We start from the raw sequence: 22,514 nt of genomic DNA, 5'->3' as shown, positions 1-22,514 counted from the left end.
AGTACATACATAGGGTAATGTTTTGACGTCACTGCAGCCATACTTGGCTTGACTCTTGTGCCACCCTCATAGCTAGCGGCCCTTGCTGTGACCTCACATTCTGCTGAGCTCCACTTGCATAGGACTGTTAATACAGCACCCAGCTAATAAGCTTTGGCTTCTGACTTCTGGAAAAAATCTTTGGTTTAGTTTGTCTCCATGTAACTAAAACCATCCCTGCATATCCTCTCCCTTTGAAGCCTGCAAGGTTGCTGACTTGATTGAGAGGGGAATTCAAGAATTCTTCCCTTCAATGAATTTCCCATTTAAGGTATGGGGTACCCTCAATATGGCAGATCCACCCATGCCTGCACAAAAGTAACAGTTGAATGTTGTTGTCTGTTGTATTGTGGCACATTACTGTGATCTTGGAGTGTTAGCCAATTAACTGGAAGACTAGTCAGTGGCGGAACTGTGCTGACTTAGAAAAAACAAAATAAAAAAACCACACTGTTCAATGATGATTTTTTAAAAAATATTCCTATTAGTTTGCAACCAGATGCAACCTTCTGAATCCCTTGGAATGTGTTTGCAAAAATTCCAGTAAACTGAAACATACTTTGAAATAGAATGTACTTTGAAATTAATGTATAGTTGACAGTTTAGTGCAACTCCTATGTATGGCCATACAAACAGGACAATATGTTGTAAAGAACAGGTCTACACAAGTGATATACCTTTGTTCAACTGTATTTTGCATTGGATCAAAACAGCTATGGACATGTGAGGTGTAATTAGTACTCCTAACCAGAAGGGTGCAGCATCTTACTCTGGTCCCTATCCACTGCCCCCCTCCCCTGCATCCCGCCCCCTCCTTTTTAGTGATCACACAGCACTGCAGAGAGACACGCTAGGCTTTGATCACTACACCAGGAGAGAGAGAGCGAGGGAGAGAGGGAGAGAGAGGGAGAGGGAGAAAGAATGAGAAAGACAAAAACGGCACACGCAAGAGAGAAGGAAGCAAAAGAGTTTGAGAGAGAGAGACAGAGGGAGGATAACTCTCTACATCCAGACACACACTGAAGTGCAGGTATTGACACGCAGGTTGAGACACTGTCACCCATACCCTTCAACAGTGAAACACACACATGCACACACATGCCCACGCGCACACTCACTCCAGTTGCCCTGGGAATCCCTGGGGTGTGTGCTTGCCTCATCTTCACAGTAAAATCTAAAAAAAATAAATAATAAAATGAATAAATAAATGAAACAAAAAAAACCATTTCAGGACAAGCTTTTTTTTTCTTCTCATACAGGGAGAAGATGGAGAGTCCCTGTGACTGTGCTTTGTGTTTATGCACTGTGGCATGGGACCGTCTGAAGTCACTCCCTGCTGTCTTTTGTGTGACACAACCGTGAAATCCTCAACTTTGTTATGCTGCAGCAGAAAGCGCTCGTCTCTTCAAGGGCATCGCTGGTCACTTCTGACTTAATTCCCTCGGCGCGACGCGGAGCGGAGAGGAGCTGATCGCAGGACCTCCTCTCCCGCTCCCACGGCCCTCCCAGCCTGGTGATTTAGGGGAGTCCATAAAAGACCCCCCCCCCCCCCCCATGGCTGCTCTCTGCGGTCAGGGCTCTGACTGTCACGTTGTCGTGCTGTCAATCAAGCTGTGGTGGAGCCTGCCCCCTAACTCATCCTATCTCCTGCACACCCTGATCATGCTGCATGAGAGAGGGTAAGAGCGAGAGAGACAGAGGGAGAAAGGGGGGGGTAAAGAGAGGGAGGGTGGGAGGGTGCAGAGAGAGAGAGAGAGGGAGTGAGGGAATGAGGGAGCAAGGGGAAAAGAAAGAAGAGGGATGAGGGAGAGGGTGAGAGATAGAAGAAGAGGGAGCAACATTGGGAGACAGAGAGAGGGGGAGAGACAGGGCAAGAGAGAGAGAAAGACAGAGAGCGGGAGCTCAAAACAAGAATGAGAAAGAGATGGAGAGAGAAAGAGAAAGAGGGGAACACGCAAAGAGAGGATGGGAATGAGGGAGTAAGAGAAGGAGAGAGGATAAAGAGATGGGAGGAGGGATGTGATACTATGTGTGTGAGTCACAGGGGGGTAGAGAATGGAAGAGTGCGCAGGGAAGGCAAATTAAGGACAAACGTATCACTCAGCCAAGATGGAGGCAGTGAGAGACACACATGGAGAAGAGCGAGAGCCAGCTACAGAAATAGGCCAACAGCGATGACAGACAGATAGATGATGGGCAGATCATCAGGTTCCTGCACATTGTTACTGACATATTGATGCCGGTACACTTGATATTTACCATGTTCCGATGACTGCTTTGAGACATTTTGAAAAAAGAGCCAGTACTTCTGTCACAAAAGTAATTTTAATCTCTTCTTCAGTGCTTATTCCAGATTGAGAGATACCCCTGTGAATGTTTTTCAAGCAAGCCCCACATTCCTCTAAATCGGGTCATTAGTGTCCAGCTTGATCCTTCAAGCTCTCTTGTGGAAGATATTATGACAATGTCCTCTCTTTCTGCTGTGAGCTTCATCTCCTTAAATGTGATGAAACGCCATGAAATATACTATCCTATTGAAAAGTGTCCTGTGAGAAAAAGAAAAAATATCTTTGCCAAAAATAAATATGATTTAAAACACAGCCTTTTTCTCTCACAATGAGGACGTGGGAGACCAAAAATCGTGTCACAACATTAACGCAGCAGCGTTAGCAACCTTTGACTCATCCCTATCCTTCAGATTTTAGCTTTACTTCTCCCTTCAGCTACTGTGTGTGTTTACACACCACTACTGGCATTGGTAAACACGCATGCACGGCGTAGGACGGTTTTGTTTGTGTTGCGTTTGACAAGATTTGTGGTGACAAATATCAGTTGGCTCCTCTGAATTCTTTCAGTTTTTTTTTTTATGTCATCTTCTCTCCATTCATTGCCAGAGTCCGCATTAGTATTGCAGTAATAACTGCCTGCAACATGCACTCGTTCCATCAACCTGAAGTCATGGAACGACGTTCTATCACCATTGAGATGAGTTGCTGAAACAACTGGAAAATAAATTACATTTTTACAATGGCATTTAGCGGATGCTCTTATCCACAGCGAGTTACATCAGTTACAGGTTTTTAACAATGTCATCCATTTATACAGCTGGATATTTACTGAGGTAATTTTGGGTTAAGTACCTTGCCCAAGGGTACAGCAGTGGTGCCCCAGCAGGGAATCAAACCAGCAACTTTTTGATTATGAGTCCTGCACCTTAACCGCTATGCTAAACTGCCTGCCTTGCATAGATATAGCATTAGAACATAAAGAGCTCCTGGTCAAATTAGCCTTGCACCCACGCTGCAGTGCCCATTGAGGTGAGGTCACGAGAGCTGTTGGAAATATCACATTTCCGGCACGTTGACAGGCACTTGACACAGCGTTTGTAAGAATATACCCTAAGCAGCATTCAGCAGGAGGGCCAGCCGAGCAGCTGCAGTCTCTCTGACCTACTCATCGTCACCGCTGACCGGAAACTGAGCGCTCCCCGAAACAGCGCAATGGCCGTGTGTGCCAAGCCCCATGTTTCTGTGCTCAAAAATCTGCTCAGCATATCTGGCCACAAAGAGCAGGCTGTTCAATGGGGGCATTAAAGGAAAACGTGGCTGGAAGGGTGGGCTTTCAGGCGGCTTTGTGAAGACGCTGTCAGACAGAGCCTCCTGGCTCACTCGGACAGCACAGGGAGAAAAGCTGTCTGTCTCTCTGAGTACAATGCACTATCAAATCATGACATGTTCCTGGGCTTTCTGCTTCCTCCTCAGAGACAGGACAAAGGATTCAGCTATGCTTTCAATGAGGAATGCACTCATGCAAACACACACACACACACACACACACACACACACGTGCGCACACACACGCACATACACACATACACACACACGCACGCACATACACACACGTGTGCGCACACACACAGCCATACTCTCTGTGATAGTGCAAAGTGCCATGATCTATTTCCAGGCGACATCATTTCCTGCGTGCTACATGGCAGCATGTCAAGGTTCAGATGGTGCCCGTTCCCTGGTTCCCCGAAGCATGCTTTACAAACCAAAGTGAACAGCAGCCGTGGTGGAGTTTCGAGATGGTCTAATGATGCAGAAGGTGTTTCTCTAATGCTCCTTCATTTCAGTCATTGATTAATCACTGATTCATTGACGGCTTCATGCCCATTGTTTCACAAAGATAAACTGTTAAATTAAAAAAGAAAACTTTTTTGATAACCTGCGGAACGTCCTCCCTATACTGCTTAATGGTGTCTCTCCCCCTCTTGACACCACGATCAGATGGTCACGAGGTCAGACCAAAGTTACGGTGTTGGGTTTAGTCTAGGTATCGGACGTCTTTGTCTTTGTCTCGGCCTGTGAGAAAGTGATCTTGCCCTGACGATACTACTGACTGCAGAAGCAATGAAAAGTCCATGAAAGACTGAATAAGAGCAGGTGCGGATATGCAACAGGGTCAACAGTGAGGCAACAGGTTCAGGGAGAATAAGAAGAACACAAGTACTTCTACAGCTGCGTTTTTTGTTCCCTCTGGGGTTCTAACTTTATTCGTCATCGGGACGTGATGCATCCAAGTGTAGATCATTCGATTTTGGCACCTTTAAAGATTTTCTTTTTCATTTGAACAACACGTTGAAATTCAGAAATGAATGAACTAAGGCTGTGTGAAATTGAAAAATAAATTACATAAATACATATACAAAGAAAGAAATTAAAATGTTTTAAAAAAGGTGTTTTTGTTTGTTGCAGTTTTGTTGGTTCGGATTGTTGTCACCCAAAGCGTGAAATAAAAGTCAAAAAAAAAAAAAGAAAAAAAGCCCAACAACAAAATAAATACATAAATAAAAAGATCAAGAAAAAAAAAAAACAAAACAAAATTACACACACAACAGTAACATTTTAAACTTTTTGTGTCATTGATTTTTCCCTTATAATTATCTTTTAAAACTTAAGTTTCTCAAGAGCAGATTTGCTGTTATTTTTTAGCATGCATGTAAATTTCTTTATTTGTGAGTCACTTAGCTTCGTTTCATGTATTATCTCAAACCTCTCATTGTCTTTGCTCCTCCTCTTTTTGCAAGTTTTTTTATTTCATGTTTGGCGTCCTCTTCTTTTTCTCCCCTCTCCTCTTTCTTTTTATCCTTGGCGTCGTTTTGGAAGTCGAGCGAACCTTTCCCTCCGTTTACTCCCTGCGTTTTCGCCGCCCTGTCTCTGGAAAGGGGTTCAGTGCCGGGTTCAAACTCCTGTGACGACGGAAAAAGAGAGCGAACAGGGGGGTCTCGGAAAAAGATGAGAAGGTTCTTTTAAAAGAATAGAATTTGTCTAATATTTACGGCTTCTGTTTTTTTTTCTGTTTGACAACAGCTTTGTTGTGGAATACCTATGTTTATGTCCTCAAAGAGGTTTGTCAGCATGAGTCTTTTCTCACAGCAACAACAGCATTTCTGTTTACTTGTTTTTTTGCGTCAAGAAAGTCTCTCAGTTATTATTATTATATATATATATATATTTATAAAATTAATACATATATATTAACTTGTAAGATTTTGCAGGCTGGGTTGCTTTTTGAATCCCAAGCTGCAATGGTTCACAGTTTCAATGCGAAAATAAATGAATAAATATGCCAATAACTAAAAGGGAGTAGTGGGGGGGGGAGTGGGGGGGGAGGTGGGAGGGAGGGATAGCTTGCAGCCCCGTCTAGACCGAGGAGAGAAGTGTAAATAAAAAAAAATAAAAAAAAACAAATCAAATCAAACTGACAAGCTGACCTTCCCCACCTCCTCACTGGCCCCACCCTCACTGCCCAACTCCGTCCCCCAAAAATAAACCCCCACCCCCTCTCTAGACCTCCTTCCCCATTTTTTTCCCCAGAATCGACCATGTGTAGTTCCAGTTCATATCTTTACAAACATTTTTAAAACTCTTTTAAATAACGGTAGATGGGAAAATCATGCATTTCCTTTTTTTTAACATTTTTCTTTTTTTCGGCATGGAAACTCATTATATATCATCATATTTGAACGATGCGGGGCCCCTCGTTTCCTTTCCCTCAGTCCCCCCCTCATCCCCTCCCCCCTCTCCTCTAAAGGGGGGGGGGCTCATACAGGGGTGGTGCGCCGGTTGGCTGTGTTGGTGTGGGCCGAGTCTTTCAGGTCCTTCTGAATGCAGTTGTGGACCTGCAGGAAGTTGTGGTCCCTCTCGGAGTTGTAGGTGGCGGTTGGGGTGCTGGAGGATTTGAGGGGGTCCCGGGTGAGGGTGTACATGGAGATCTCGGTGGAGGGGAGGGTGTTGAAGCCCTTGAGGCCCACGGGGGAGGCGTCGCGGGAGTGCGAGGGCTCGGTGGAGCGGGAGCTGGAGCGCGAGCGCCGGCGGTAGCGGTAGCGGTAGCCGGGGATGCGCGTGATAGCGGAGCTCTGCAGGTAGTCGGTGGCCCGGGCGCCCGCCCGCAGCTCCTTGTGCCGGTCGATGAACATGTGCACCGCCAGCACCCCCACCATCTCGGCGATGATGAAGGAGAGCGCCCCGAAGTAGAAGCTCCAGCCGTACGAGTAGCTGTTCTTCTTGGAGTCGCTCTTGGACGGGTCCCCCGCGTTGGCTGATATGTATACGATGATCCCGATGATGTTGCTCAGGCCTGGGGGGGGGGGGGGATTAGCAATTAAGACATGAGTGGCCATCCCTGCTGCTTCTTTTTACCACAGAAAGGGTGCATTCAGTGCAACTGCTGTAGCACATCCATAATTTTAAATAATTTTTAAAAAATCAAACCAGTAAACAATTACAAATAATTTTATGTAACATATTTCTTTATTTTAAATCATCTTCAGAGTCTGGTGGTACCTTAACTGAACCAAAGATGTCTTCCAAGAATTTAAGAATAAGCAGTTGGACTGAATATAGTATTTAGACTGAACTCCCACCTTATTAAGTAAATATATTTAAGAAATAACAAAGCCCCTCTTAATGAGCAGCACAAGCTCATGCAGTTACACCTCATTCTCCTTTCTCTGATGAGAAGCAAGTCGACATTGAGGTAAGCCGTTACTCTTGGATGAGAAACATTGTCCATTGTAGAGATATTACCTCTTAAACGCTGAGCATCATGGGTACTACTTCTTAAGTCCTTCATGGGCACTGACTGTGATGTCAGTAAAGGCGCCGAGCTGAATGGTCACTTAACCCGTAAGTGTACAAAATGCAACTGTTTGGAGAAAAGATGCCATATCGTGCTCTTTGACTAACCTTCAATAGCATCTTAATCAATATGCACCTAAGACGAAGGCTGCAGAGTCTGATCCCCTCTGGGACTCGCTCTGCTGTTTAGGAACAGCACGCGTTTCTCCAAGAACTGATTTGCATACACCAGTGCCGCAGTAACAGGCAATGAACAAGATGACATTTGACTGCTTATGAGAAGAATTCTAATAAACTAGCAAATACAAGTGTTGCATGTTGGGTTCTGGAAGTTAGCTTTTATTGAACCTAAGAATAACAGTTATTTAAAGGATGGCAGTGTGGCATGAAGATTAAGGAACTGGGCTTCTAGCCAGAAGGTTGTAGGTTGCCTTTCCAGGTGAATCTCTACTGTTGTAACCTTGACAAAAGTACTTTGTTTGCCTCAGAAAATATCAATTGGTACAAAATGCACAGGGGGAATGACACGAATAAGTGAATCAGTCACCCAGCATAAGGGTGCACCGTTTGAAAATAAATAATGTATCGCTCTCCGAAGCATAAATCAGAGACTTGCTCATTAGGCTTCCATGCAACTAGTGACTGTGCATTCTGCTCAGCTTGAATTAAAAAGACCCCAATCTAAATTCCGCAATGCAAATGAAGGCTGAAGCGGAGAAAAGACATTTCTCACATCTTTTACTTTCAACCGCTAACTTTCTTCCTCCCTTTTGCATTTTGTCACCGTTTCAGCTGGCAACAGGGACAAAAAAATCACACGGAGTCCTGTAGATATCTCTCTCTTCTTTTATAATGTCATATATATATATACTTTTTTTTCAGTCACACACACGCACACACACAAAATCTGTGATGGGGAGAGGCCATGGTGATGGATCGCCGCGAAAGTATGTCAGGGACACCATATTTTTAGAGTTTAATCCCAATGGGTTGTTCTTAGCCTAGCAACAGGATCAGGCAAAGGACCAGAATGAAGGCGCCCGCTGGTGAAAGCTGGGCTGAAGGATCCCATTTGCTAGGCAGCGTTACATGTCCAGGGGCTATGAGCTACGAGTTCACTTCCCCTCCGTGAATTCGCTGGGATTCTTTCTCCTTCTGCCGTGCGTTTTGGCTCCGAGTGACGGGAAGCCGTTCTAAACCGTTTACCGTTTGATCCGTTTGGCCTCTCGGTTTACAGCTGGGGGGGGTTTTCTGAAACCGGCGCCCACAGGTCACAGAGGTCAGCGTGTGTAAATAGCTTGGGTTTGGTTTGCTTGTGTCCCCTCTCATTCATCCCCCTGCTGCTGTCCCCCACCCTTTCCCCCCTCCGTCTTCATCTCTCTCTTTCCTTCTCTGCCCTTGTTGCCCGTCTGCCCTCCTGTCGCCAGTCCTCTCTCCCTCCCTCTCCCCTGTTCCAGCTCAACCCATCTCTTTCTCCTCCCCCTCCCTCTGTTTTCCTCTGCCCTTTCTTCTCCTGTCTCCCCCTGTCCTTCTCTCTGTCCCTCCTCCTTTTTTCTTCTCTCTTCCCTCTCCTTCTCTCACTCCCTCCCCTCCTTCTCTCTCCTCCTGTCTCCCCCTCTCCCTCTCTCCCTCTCTCTGTCTCTCCTCCTTTTTCTTCTCTTTTTCCTCTCCTTCTCTCTGTCTCTACTTCTGCTCTCTGTCTCTCTTGTCCTTCTCTCCCCCCTTCTCTCTGTCTCTCCTCCCCCCATCCTTCTCTACCCCTCTCCTCCCTCTCTCTCCCTCTCTCTCTCTTCCTTTACTCCCCCTCTCCTCACTCTCTCTCCTCCTCTCTCTCTTCCTTCTCTCCATCTCTCCTCCCTCTCTCTCCTCCTCTCTCTCTTCCTCTCCTCCTCTCTCTCTTCCTTCTCTCCCCCTCTCCTCCCTCTCTCTCCTCCTCTCTCTCTTCCTCTCCTCCCTCTCTCTCCTCCCCTCTCCTCCCCCCTCTCCCCTGCCCTCCCTCTGTCACCCCTGCTCACCTGCAGACACAAAGAAGATGCCGGCGCTGAGGATGATGTTGTGGCGTGACTTGTAGAACTCGCTGGCTGCGATGCACAGGCCCCCCATGAAGAGAAGGATGACGCTCAGGATGGGGAAGATGCTGGAGGCTCGCACTGCGCCTGGGGACGGGGAGAGGGGAAGAGAGAGGGTCACCACCAAACGCTGAAATCTCTGCGTGCAACATTCCACTGCCGTTTGCCAACTGGCGCCCATACTGTTGAGCATGGCGCTTTAGCTACTCAATCCAGTCACAGCTTTTCTGTGATCAAAATGTTGCCCTCAAGAGTCGACCCTTCCCTACCGAGACCTCCCCGGAAAGAGAGCCACAGGGTGACCTGTAAACCAGATTATTTTTTGTCACCATGGGAACTGTGGCATACCAATGCACTTTGGCACAAGTCCATGTGTGTCATGAAATTTCCTTTAAAAAGGTGATTGAAAGGGTTTACTGTTATTGTCATATTAAAAAAACAACTACAAAAAACAGGTAACATTTATTGTGAAGTCAATGCACTTGAAAGTGTAGCACATAACCTTGACAAACATAGCATTTTCCTGAGGGAGAATACCTAGCCGCATCCTTTTTTTCTGAAAACACCAGGAGAATGTAAAAACAACGGAACGCTTTCCTGCAATGACTACATCTCTGTTTGGCTTTCTGAATGTGGTATAAATGACCTGGCTACAGCTTTGGCAGAGGGGGGTCGTGGTGGGTTTTGTACCATGTAAATGACATTCACCGCAACATTAATTACAGGACTGGTAAGGTGTGACTTGATCTTGACTTTGTGTGTCATGGTCAAGTACTCAAGTCTCATTGATGACCCTCTCAAATCCGGTGCTGGCCAGTCAGGTGTCCAAAGAAACACTGCCCTGTGTGTGTCAAACCAAAGTGGCTAAAACCCCCCAGCAACCTGGCCCCCATGACACAGTGGTTTCCCGGTCAGCCCTCCTCCATGCTGCTGGTGGACCTACTGTGTCTCTGTCTCTCTGTTTAGGATACATGCTTAAACTTTCATCAAGCTTGTTTAAAATTTCACCTCACTCCCACCAACCCCCCCCCAGCTGCCACGTCAGCACTTCTCCTCCCAAAGTGCTGGTGCCAAGTGCATGCAGAGTCAGGGACGCAGCGGGAGGGCGTCTTGGGCAGCTCTGATCTCGCTCACCTCCCAGGCCGACTGAGCCATCAAGGGCCTCTATCAACTCACATCACCCCATCTGTCTGTCTCCATCCAGGTCTGTCCCTGTGCTCTCACCCGACATTTCCACCCACAGGGCTAAACCTGCATTTTCATTCGAGACCTTTCTGCTCGTTGGACTGCCCCGACATTCCCACGAAAAATATTTACTTTTACTAGACTGCAGCTGACATTTTCATTCCACCCTCTCACCACAGGGGCAGTTTCAAAACATCGTTTTTCAGCCAGTAAAATGCATATTTTCAATGATTACATCTTACTTCTATTCAAAGGACTTTCCGCTACAGTTCCTGTTCATATGGCTTGTCCTTTTGAAGTGTACTTCATTTGTTCCATATTTTTTTCTCTTTTTTTGTGGATCATATATGTGTCTGCCTAATTCTCTGTCTTATCTTCTGTCTAACTTTCTTGTTCTTTCACTTGGCATCTGTTTGCCAGTCGCTCTATCCACACCCCTTTCATAATTTTCCAGGTCTTCCTCTGCCTAGCAGGCTGGATATGCTTGTGAGTGCTTATGCAGGCAGGATGTATGCCGGACGGTGCAGTTGTGACACTAAAACTTCCTTCGGGATTAAGAAAGTATTTCTTATTCTTATTCTTATTCTTAGTTAGCCATGCTAAGGGTCACCTGAGGTGAGTGGAAATTCTCTGAGGACTTCCATTCTCTGAGGGCTGCCATGTGGAAACAAAGCTACTGCTACATATATATATATTCTCCATCTGTTCCTCCTCCTTCATCTGTTCTTCCTTCTCCATCTCAACCCATGTCCCATGACTTCTTATGCAGAAAACAGGAAAACAGACTCATGTGAGAGAGCTTACTGAGAATAGGCTTACAGGCAGTGGTCTGTGTGAGAGGGAGCTTGTTGGGTATAGGCTTACAGGCAGTGGTCTGTGGGGAGGGTGAGTTTATTGGGTATAGGCTTACAGAGAGTAGCCTGTGTGAGGGAGAACTTTTCGTGTATAGGGTTATAGACAGTGGTCTGTGTGAGGAAGAGCTTATTGAGAATAAGCTTACAGGCAGTAGCCTGTGTGAGGGAGAACTTTTTGGGTATAAGCGTACAGGAAGTGCTGTGTGTAAGGGAGAGCTTATTGGGTATAAGTTTACAGGCAGCGCTGTGTGTGAGGGAGAGCTAATTGGGTATAAGGTTACAGACAGTGTCTGTGTGGGAGAGAACTTTTTGGATATAAGGTTATAGACAGTGGCCTGTATAAGGGAGAGGTTATTGGGTGTAGGGTTATAGACAGTGGACTGTGTGAGGGAAAATGTAGTGTGTATAGGGTTACAGACAGTGGTCTGTGTGAGGGAAAATGTATTGCCTATAGGGTTACAGATAGTGCTCTAATTAAATGTTAAGGTGTCCTGAGTGCTGGCAGTGCTCCTGCGTCTCCCTGCCCTTCTCACATTAACCCCACAGCCACTGACACCTCCAGTCAGAAAGCATTACCTGAGGAGGACAACCAGCCTGCTCTCATCAATCAAGTTCATTTGCTCAGACAAAACAAAGAAGAAGACAAAAAAAAAAAACACTGGCCAAACTGATTGACCTCTGATTGGTAAAGTTTTATGCTGCAGCAAGATGCCCTGAAAGTACGAATTGAGAAAGTTGTTGCCCATACCAGTCACCCTCCAGTGTCACCGCAAATGCACCACTGTGTCATGACACGAAGATTTTGATCAGTGCCATGACGCTAGCGGTCCACACAGTGCTCAGACACGAAAACTGAATGGCAACGTGGCCTGGAGTCTAACACTGCAGACTGTAGGGGGAATGAGGGTGTCTTTGTGATCCCTGTGCCTGAATCACTGGGCGCTGACAGTTTGACATGCACTCTGAGACAACCGTACAAACCTGTACTGTGTGCATGGCAGCTGTGATGTGCTGTATGATTCCTCTGCATGTGTGTGTGTGTACCTACTGAGATTTTGGTTCATTAATTTATTTTTTTTTTTCCTGCTGATCCAGAAATACCACCACGTGGGAGTGTGGCGGTTAAATTTCATATCTTTATAATTAGCGGTTCTTTGCCACTGAAACAAAACCAATGCATTATTCATTCAAGTTGTTATTTCCAAAGGCTAGACCCCATGACAATACTCTCTCAGCCTCTTTGTAATCAAACATGTTAGTCACTGATTGGACAGGTGCACTTTACTAGAAACTACATACTCTTACAATAAACATTAAGGAATGACCAGGTGTGTACTGCTGTTTACCTGGTGAAGCCACTATCTGTGGACAGTACTGTTGTCTGTGGGGTAACCTTATTATTCTTCTCATAAAAATCAGGATATATAGATTTTTATAGGTTATTACTGTGGGTATTACTGTTGTCAGTAGGGTTTTCTAGGGGGCAATCCTAAGGCAGTCTTTATAGACTGCAATATATTCTGACTCTGTAGCGCATATATGAAGTCATATGGATGCATGAAGCTTTATTATGAATTCCAGAAATAGCGATGTCTGTCCTAGGCCCCCAGATGCAGTACAGCATGTACAGTTCACCCTTGTTATAATGAACCGTCTGTTATATCAGACCTCTCGCTATCGGACATTTCCTGCTATGACGAATTCTGCAGCACAACTAACAAACTTTTTGTTACAAGCATCCAAACAAACAACCTTTGGCTAGACAGATTTACAATAGTGCCACTCTCAGAATACACAGCTCTATATACACATTTCTATCTTTAAAAAAAGTGGCTTTTGTGGCATTTGCAATGCATGCTTTCTACCTAAGGGCAAGACCTGAGGGAGAGTCACTAGTTCAAATCCTGGACTATGCCCCGCGGCACAATACAAGCCCGGGACCAATTTGGCACCTTCGGTGTAATATATCGCCATAACATTCACAGTGACAGCCTTTCCGTGAGCACAGCTATCAATTGCAGACAGGCCTGAATGGAAATGCATTAACACAACACTTTCAGGGCAGGAAGGTTAGCGCTCAACCCTCCTCAGACGCACCTCTCGCCCGAGCTCAAATCACCGAAGCAAAATGTTTAGTGCAAGTGACCTGTGCTGCAGCAATGGCTGCTGATATGATTATGATTTAATATACTGTCCCAATACTGTCCCAAGCTTTTGACAGACACATAGTCGGCAATGTAGCATAGTGTTAGGGAGCAGGACTTGTAACTGAAAGGTTACCCTTGAGCGAGGTACTTAACCCAGAGTTGCCTCTGTAAATATCCAGCTGTATAAATGGGTAGCATGTAAAAAATTATAACCTATGTAAGTTGCTCTGGATAAGAGGGTCTGCTAAATTCCGGTAATGCAATGTGATGTTTATGCGAGTGTAGGGTTTGGGGTGGCTTCGGCTAAGGCCAGGGCATGAGTATGCAGTGGTAGTCACTGGGAGTGGAGAATGGAGAATGGAAGCAAATCAACATACTTGGCCTGTTCCAACCCTGTAGTAGACCGTGTTCTCTCAGCCAGGTTTTCTTACAGTTGGGATTGTCCACTTCAGGGAGTGCTCTCAGTTGGACTGTGGTAAGCACAGCAACTGAGAGCCAAGGTAGACTAATGGACAGTCGCTGTGTCCGATCTGTTTAGCCACTCACAGGGGGAGAGGGGGAGGGGCGTGTACAGCCCTGCCAAATGTCCTGGCCGGAGACATGGACCCAGCTGGGGACGCTCTAATCACAGGACACACCCCCACATGAGCCCTCATGTGACGTCACGCCCTGATCTGACACGTTCTCTCACATTCTGCCAGTGCTTATGCACACTTCATGTGTTAGGACAAGAGAAAAAAAAAGTGGAAGTTCAAGTGTCAGTGACATCACATGCCGCACAACAGAAGTCAGGGTTTTGTGAGCTGAAATGCGTGCTGAGCAACGGAGCGTTCACTTTAATTAATCCTAAAGAACAATGCAGTCTTTTTGCCGTTAGGAAGGAGAGGCCTTGGCGTGTCGCAGTGAACCATGGCTGTCGGACAGAAGAGTCGGAAAAAAAAGGAAACCATGACCTGGGCCAAATTAAAACGCTGACCTCCCGCTAATGGCCGGTGACAAAGCTGACCTCGGAGTCATCTGTGTTTCAGAGGGCTTCTCCTTGCTCCGCACGGGAGCAGCGGGAATCGGGACGCGGGCTGGAATGCGCGATGAGCCGAGAGATCGGGGGTCTCGGTCTGGGTCTAGGTCACGACCGGGCTGCGCATCTGTGTCTCAGACGCCGCCCTGTTCGACGCAGAGGAACGAGCCGTGCTTTCTCAGACCGAGATGCGCGTCGAAACCCGGCGCAGTCCGCGCTAACACACACGAAGACGGCCATATTGTGCTCTGTCAAATGACATCTGCTTATCCATATCATGGAGATTATCAGGATCACCGTTAGGATTATTATTATTACTCTTTCATTAGACGCCTGTGGTCTCCCTTCCCATTTCATCACTCTCTAGTTATAGAGAGCTTGTGATCCTGCGCATCAGTCACAGAGCTGAGAGAGAGGGAGAGAGGGGGAAAAGAAGAAGGAGGGAGAGGAGGAAGTGGACAGGGAAGGAAAGAATGAGGGGGAGAAAGAGAGGGAATGCGAGAGGGAAAAGGAGAGGGGAAGGAGAGGGGTAAGAGAGAGGGAGAAGGAGTTATTGATCTGCATGACTGCAGTGTAGACTGGCGCCGCTTGTGTTTACTGGTTGACCCCCCCTGCTCCCAACCCCAAACACCCTATGCGTGCATACACAGACACACACACACATACACACACAGACACACAGACACACAGACACAGACACACACACACATATACACACACACTAAACTATATAAAAGTGTACCGTGTACCTGTGTATATAGATGCCTCAATGCAGGTGTCACTATGTCGACGCTCAACTATGAAAGTAGAAAGATCACAAAGACATAACAATCAAGCAACCTATGATCATGCACACACACACAATCTCACTCATTCCTGTATTGACAGAAACATCTCTGGATATCCTCTCTGTCACACACACAGCGGATCTGAAGGGGAATTAGTATTCAGTCTTAATCAGCCTCCCACAGCCCTGAATGTGCAGAGCTGCAGGACAGGGTCATGCTAATGAGGTGTTCCTGCTCTCAGAGGCAGATTGATTAAACACTACAAACGCTTATTAATCCAGCCCACCTCCCAACCCTCCCCCACTGCACATCCTCACACACTGACACTGCTCACTCACACACACACACATGCACGCACGCACACACACACACACACACACGCACACACACACACACGCACACACACACGCACACACGCGCACACACAAGCACAAGCACACGCACGCACGCACACACACGCACGCATGCACGCACACACACACACACACGCACACACGCACACACACACACACACACACGTGCACACACAAGCACACATGCACACACACACACACCACTACCACTACCACTATAAAATGATCACATGTTTAATGCACCTACCTTAATGATAAATACTTGGTTCCAACATATTAAATAAAGTACCTCCCTTTAGATAAATGTTACCCATGTTATTACCCGTGCACTGCGGTCCCTGTCACCCTATAAAACATATCATAAAACCTGTTTTGACAGAGACTAATAGTCTTAAATCACTTAGGACTGAGATGACACACCGCCTGAGAATCAGCATTTTTCGTAAGAATTACCATATACCACATGCTATGTACAGCCTTTGACTTGTTTAATGAAGTAACAACATTAAATGCATTTGTGTACTAATATCTATTGAGTTTAAATAAATACATATTGGGACAATTTTCCAAAATACATCAGTAGAAATAATGATGGAGCTGTTTGTCCATATAATTTTTGACTGTGAATTCAGATTAACAAGCAAGAATCACAATTTAGTGGAATTTTTAATTTCTTGTTTATTTGCAATTTTCAGTATTTTCAGTGTTAATTAGATGTATGTCCATGGACAAGAGTGTTGGCAAGAGCCTTTCTGTGAGGCAATGCGTCTATGTGATTCATTTGCTTTGCTGAATATGGTTTGTCAGGCTGGATGTAGAAGTCCATTTATTCGGCTCAGAGTCACATTTCTAGAACTCAGATCGCTACCCCACCATCAGTAACTCCACCCCTCAGAATAAGACAGAAAGAGGTAAGATGCAAATTACACACCTAAATACTGAAAGCCAGTCTCCATTGTCTGACAGGACAGTCCACTTTCCCCTCCATCGACCCAAAGGTGTCTGTGAGAACCAAACATCCAGTACTCCTAATAAGTCTCTATATAACTCGCTGATCCTAGATCAGTGCCCTCACTCCCTCTGGAAAAAAGGAGAGAGATGCAGCATTTCCAGAATGCTGATCTGAGAACAGTCCGGGTATAGTCTAAGTCCAAAGTGTGTCCCGCCCCAGCCATATTGATTTTAACGCTCTGGGCTGGGGGTGGGCGTGTGTGTGTGTGTGTGTGTCTGTAGCTGCCCGAGCTGGATTTCTGGTTAAAGCCAGTTTAGGGCAGAGTGCAGCTCTTCACTGGTGTTCAGATCACTGGGCGGTAACCACGGAGAAATGCGCAATCGCAATTCACAAGCCTGAGACCACTGCCCCTCGGACATTAAAACAAGCATCTGCTGTCAATGCCACTTCATAAAACACTCTTATACAGCACTCTGGTGTTGACATTTTGGTGTTCTGTATCAAAATTTGCAGCTAACGTTTATGTCTGTGATTTGAGGATGATAACTGGGAGCACACATCTATCTCTGCCAGCTACATTTCATAACGACTGCAAAGCCATTCCGCTCGGGTAACCAAGGATTTTTCTGCGGCTGCCCAATCGCCAGGCCGTGGTCTCCTCGTCTCTCTCTCGTTCACTCCCTCTGTCTCACTACCCTGATTACGGATAACCTTTGTTTGTCGGTTTCAGCTCCGTGTGCTTGCATGCTTGATGGTTAATTGTTTCTCTGTCTCCTCCTGCAGCTCCAACGCCCAGTAGACCAGTTTGGGATGGGAGCTCTGACACAACATGAACTAAAAACCCACTGGCGTTTCAGCTGAGTGCTTCATCCCCGTTATATAACAGTGTGTGGATGTGTGAACTGCCAGGCTATTGTGAGATCTGGGGACGCGTGATCGCTGCAACAGAGCGGGCCGTCAGATACGGCAAACGTGTGCGTGTGTGTATATGTCTGTATCTCTGTTTGTATACTACGTGTACTGTAGGTGTGCATGCATATGTATATGTATATGTGTGTATGCATGGTACATATGTATATATGTGTATTTGTGGTTGCTTCTGCATGTATGCATATGCGTTTTTGCTTGTGTGCGTGTACAAGTGTAGGTGCATGCGTGTGCATGTGCTGAGTGCAATCATGTGTGTAGGCATAAATATGTATAAGCATGCCCATTCAGCAGCTTCTCATTAGACCAGGCACCTTGAGTGGCCTCATCCAGGGTCACTCACGGTGCACCCACGCACTCCACACGCCCTACAGCTAAGCAACCATCTCCACAGTGTCACTATGATGTCACACTGAGGCCCTGCACCATTATGGGGCTGGAGCCTTCAGTGGGGAAAAAAAATCATAACGTTGACCATTAAGATCAAACTAATCTTAGAGATCAGTGCTTACTGTTCACTTCACACGTACATCTAATTTACCTAATCCATGGCGCAAGGCAAAGACAGGATGACACCCATTAATTCCTTGAGAAAGCCGGCTCAGAAAGAGTTCCGCGTCATTTGTTACTTGAAAAATGCATGTTTATAAAAGACGTGACATCACCTAGAGAGGGAACTCAGGAAGGCAGAGGCTTGAGCCCCTCGGTGTTGTCAACGTTAATGTTGTAATCAGGATATACTGAGCGCAAATGGATGCTCTTTTGCCCTTTCTTCAGTCATATAAAAGACACGGCATTCCGAAGGTACAGCGTGTGCAGACTGTCAGAGATATGTGTACTTGCATCCGCAGTTATTCTCCCTGAAACGGCCCCTGCTGAACGGACTTACAGGCGCGGCTGGATGTTAAATAAACAAAGGCATATTGCTTGGTTTCACAAGGGATCACGTTCATAGAATGCAATATTTAGTTAATGAAAGATTTTTGAGTGAGCGTCAGTGCTTCGGTTTGTGGCAATCCTCCAGTCGAAACGCTTGCTCATCTGAACGCAGTCATGGAAACAAACACTTGGCAACAGCTAGAGTCCTGTTAGCATTAATGACACTTTACGCCGGGACCAAACTGGTGACAGCACATTTTGAGTACAGCTGGTCTAACGTGAGCCGTTGGTGCTTCCCAAAAGCCCCCTGACTGAACCTGTCAGCGCCCGATTCAAGAAGGAGCTGACCTCAGAGGTCCTTTCCGAAATTCACGTTCGCGGCTATTTCATTCGACGATATACCTTCTCGCAGCACAACTCAGTCACTGCAACGTCACCAAAGTCCTGGTGCAACGTCACGTGATAACCAGGTCTTTTATTTTGGGCTGCGCCTCTACTGTGTCTCTCACCCACGTCACCTTCTCTACCTCTGTCACCTCCCTTCACCCACTCCGCAGTGACTCGCAGCTGTTTCAGAAAAAACGACGGCCCTCTGTACCATGTGACATACACAGCAGGGCTCACAGCACTGCCGGTGTCTGGCTGCTGCGAGCAGCCCTACCTGCTCTGCACACGGTCCTCGCTGCGCTCTTACATAACAACCCTACTCCCGCTCACACGCGATCCGCTGCCTCCATCCAGCCCGCGTGGTGCACCCTTCATTATGTAAATACTGACAGCGTCAGGCGAAATCACACATTAATTACCTGCGTGGAAAAACAACAACAACGACAACGACAACAGCAAACAACAGCGACAATTCGACTGGCACGGCACCACAGCGGTAATGAAAACATCCATTTTGTCCTGGATGTTAAGCTCAACATTTTTTTTTTTTTTTTTACAAAAGTCTTGGAGCATTTAATTTGATATTAAAAGAATAATTTTGCATAATGTCTGTTCAGCGTTTTCTTTTTAGTTTTTAGAAATGAATTCTTTTCCTTTTTGTGTGCGACTCCTCACCAGTGTAGAGTCCGTCTGAGTTTGTCGCACACGGGGACAATTCTTTTGGACATTCCCATATGCCACAGTGCTGTTCACTTCATTTTTACGTATTGAGCACTGCTGGGTTTTTTTTTTTTCATCCAAATAAATGTATGAGCTTCAAGCCTTTGGTGATATGGTGCGTGAGTTTAAAGCATTTTTCTCAGGGCCAGCGGTCGCGTCCGTAGGGTAGGCGAAATGGTCGGAGCCGAGCGGGACCTCACCCCGTGCCCCTCCCAAGTGCCACTCACTTCGCAACAAAGTGCAACTTCAACCCAAAAAGAAGGAGATGAAAGGGTGGTGGGAGAGAGAGAGAGAGAGAGGCCTGACCTATATAGGAGAGCCTGAAATATTTATGGAAGTGAGTGTCCTAATTGGCAACCCATGGGGGGCGGGGGGGAGCTGCAGTTCCTTGCACCCTCTCGCGAGCAGGAAGCGGTTAACGCTCCGATCCCGGAGGGCGAGGGGGGTCGCTGCCCCTTCACTCCCGTCGCTTTGAACGCCCGGCCGCATTCGCACCCTTCACCGCGGGCCTTCTGTGGTGATTAGGCCCGTTAGCAGAGCCGCTATCATAGCTGCATGTGGCGGAGGCCTAAGCTCTGAATGCACGCAAAATGCTGCATAATTGGCCGAATTTCATCTCTGGCTTACACGCTTTAAGCAGGCCTCAGTTATGCTCGCGCGAATATGTGCACTTTGATATGCGCAAGGCAACGTCAGAGGAATTTGACTGACACATGCAGGCTCATAAATCATAAATGCGTCTGCCCGTTAAAGCACAGGCGAGTCCAAAGGATTCGTCCCCTGCTCAGGGGCTCACATTCAATGTTATTATCCTCATAATTTTCTGATGCAGTACATGAACTCGCCCAGCGCTTGTTTTCCAGTGCTGCTTACGAGGAAGAAAGAGAGTAAAAATCAATGTGCCGTGTTTACAATGAAAACAGTTGAAGGCAATACTGTGCCTTACGCTCTGCAATAAAAATAGGAGAGGCGGTTGGCAGAGTTCAGCCGAGGAGCTCACTCAGAGCAAGATACAGATTTGGAAGCGCAATAATACGGAGCGTACAAGAAAATCTGGCACAGTCTTTTAAGGTGGGGAGAAGAAAAAAAGAGAAGACCTATTTCAAAGCAGACACCAGAAACACTGCGGCTGAAATACAGAGTATGTCGGTATGAATGATCGCAGCCCATCTGGGGTGAGGGCTACAGGAGTATTCCCTGTCTCTACCCCCTCTGATGGAGCATTAAACACCTTTAGAAACTCTCACAACTGAAAGGGCCGGAGCACTGCATTTGGCCTGTCGTTTCTCAGCCCTGTGGCCAAGCTGTACAGTAAGATGTTCTCTCTACCCATTTTTGTCAGTGTCCGACCGAATTCCAGGATGTGATAGGATGGACAATGTGTTCCGATAACGTGGGTCAAATGTTTCATTTGGTTGCAGCTGCACTGATTACTGGCTTTTGCATGGCCTTCCCACACCCTGGTATTCAGGAAGCTGGAGAGGATGTCATGAGGACTCGAGAAGGATGTGCTCATTAAACAGATGAGCTGACTGATGCAAAGCTTCAGGCTTCGGAGACAGAAAGGGCACTCACGTAAAAAGTACTCCGCGGTGTCCGCTTCGTAGTCTGTGTCTTCTGGAAAGTGATCTATCTGTTTACACAACCCCTTAAAGTTGCCTGCAAGAGATCCAAAAAAAACACAATTAGGAACCTGAAATTAAAACAAATCACACCAGCTCAGTACATACAAAACAGATGGGCGGTTACAGGATTGAGAGCTATACTTCAGTAGCTGCCAGCCAATTGGACTGCTGATCCGGTGGAGCAGGCACACCCATTTCCCAAGCCCGTGGGCATGTTCACAAAGGCCCCAGGAGTAGGGGATTCGCAGTAGCAGGTGGCCGCTTGTACGCTGGAGCAGCGCAGCTGGCAAAACCTGGACCGGCTCCAACCGCTGTGCACCAGGAATCATTTAGTCATCATTATTTCCCCAGCCCGGGCCTCTGTGCGAAGCGACTTAGCTGCTCGTTCACACTGCAGATGCACAGCTCGAGCGTGCCGAGGTTAGGGCAGAAGGATCCGCCACCCACAAGGATTACCGTAAACGCCTTTTGCTCGGGTCAGGAGACAGCTGGCACCGACAGCTCCTTTAGTTTTTTTTTGGTTCTCTGACCTGCCTCACTCCCCTTCCCATTTTCTTTCTGGTCATTCAAACAGGTGTTTCTGTAATAGTAGATGTGAACAGATGTTTTATTTTGTTGAGGATGTGGCGAAAACTTCTTGCAAAGAGAAAAAAAAAATCTCTTGGGAGGTGACGAGGTTTACACACCAGCGGAATCTCTCAGTATATATATATATATATAGTATATATAACAACCAAATATAACAACTCAGTATATATAAAAACCAAAACATGAGGTCTCAATGTAACCTACAGTCCTCGGGGAACTCTGTTTCAACCTTGTGAAGAGGGACTACAGTGTAGAATCAGTTATGTACAGCTTTGACAGTGATGGTTAAACCAGGGACAGTGTGAAGCTAATTGGAGAGATTTAGTCGTGGCTGGTGCCGTGGAGGACACAGAGGTTAAAAGTCTCCGCTTTAAATGTTCGGCAGGGGTTAACTGTGGGAATATTTCGCCTGCATTTGTAGTCGGGTGTTTGAAAGGTTGGTGCTAATCCTCCGCAGACAGACTCAAATCTGCTGAGTATGTGTGTGTCCGCTGCACCCTCTCACCCCGCTTAGCTCCGAAGCACAATCAAACGGCTCACATTGATTGCACCAGGAACCTCTGCGGCAATTAGAGCGCGCCACAGATACGGGGGAGAGCGGAGGGGAGAGAGACCCAAAGGAGAAAAAGAGCGATCTGCAGAGGAAAAGAGGCAGAAAGGCGGGAGAGAGATCTCACTCTTTTGCACAGGTAGGTACACTGTGTCAGAGTCCTCTGTCATGCTTTAACAGTGTGAGTACGCTGTACGAGTTATCTATCACCCTTTCACACAGGTGAGCATGCTGTACCAGTCATCCTTCACTCCTTCACACAGGTGAGTATGATGTATCAGTTATCTCTCACTC

General features: G+C 46.6%; 1 protein-coding gene across 1 annotated transcript in view; it reads right to left on the bottom strand.

The window, feature by feature from the left end:
- Window positions 1-5,701: 5,701 nt before the first annotated feature.
- Window positions 5,702-22,514, bottom strand: part of LOC118794434 (voltage-dependent calcium channel gamma-2 subunit) — a 58,242-nt gene continuing 41,429 nt past the window's right edge. Inside the window, exons 2-4 of the mRNA XM_036552685.1 lie at window positions 21,033-21,116; window positions 9,194-9,334; window positions 5,702-6,678 (exon numbers count right to left, since the gene is read on the bottom strand). Coding sequence (XP_036408578.1) covers window positions 6,143-6,678; window positions 9,194-9,334; window positions 21,033-21,116 — 761 coding nt within the window. The 3' untranslated portion in view covers window positions 5,702-6,142. The remainder of the gene's footprint in view (window positions 6,679-9,193; window positions 9,335-21,032; window positions 21,117-22,514) is intronic.

Source organism: Megalops cyprinoides, chromosome 19, assembly GCF_013368585.1.
Source record: "Megalops cyprinoides isolate fMegCyp1 chromosome 19, fMegCyp1.pri, whole genome shotgun sequence".
Taxonomy (NCBI): domain Eukaryota; kingdom Metazoa; phylum Chordata; class Actinopteri; order Elopiformes; family Megalopidae; genus Megalops; species Megalops cyprinoides.
This window is presented reverse-complemented; position numbering and strand designations above follow the sequence as displayed.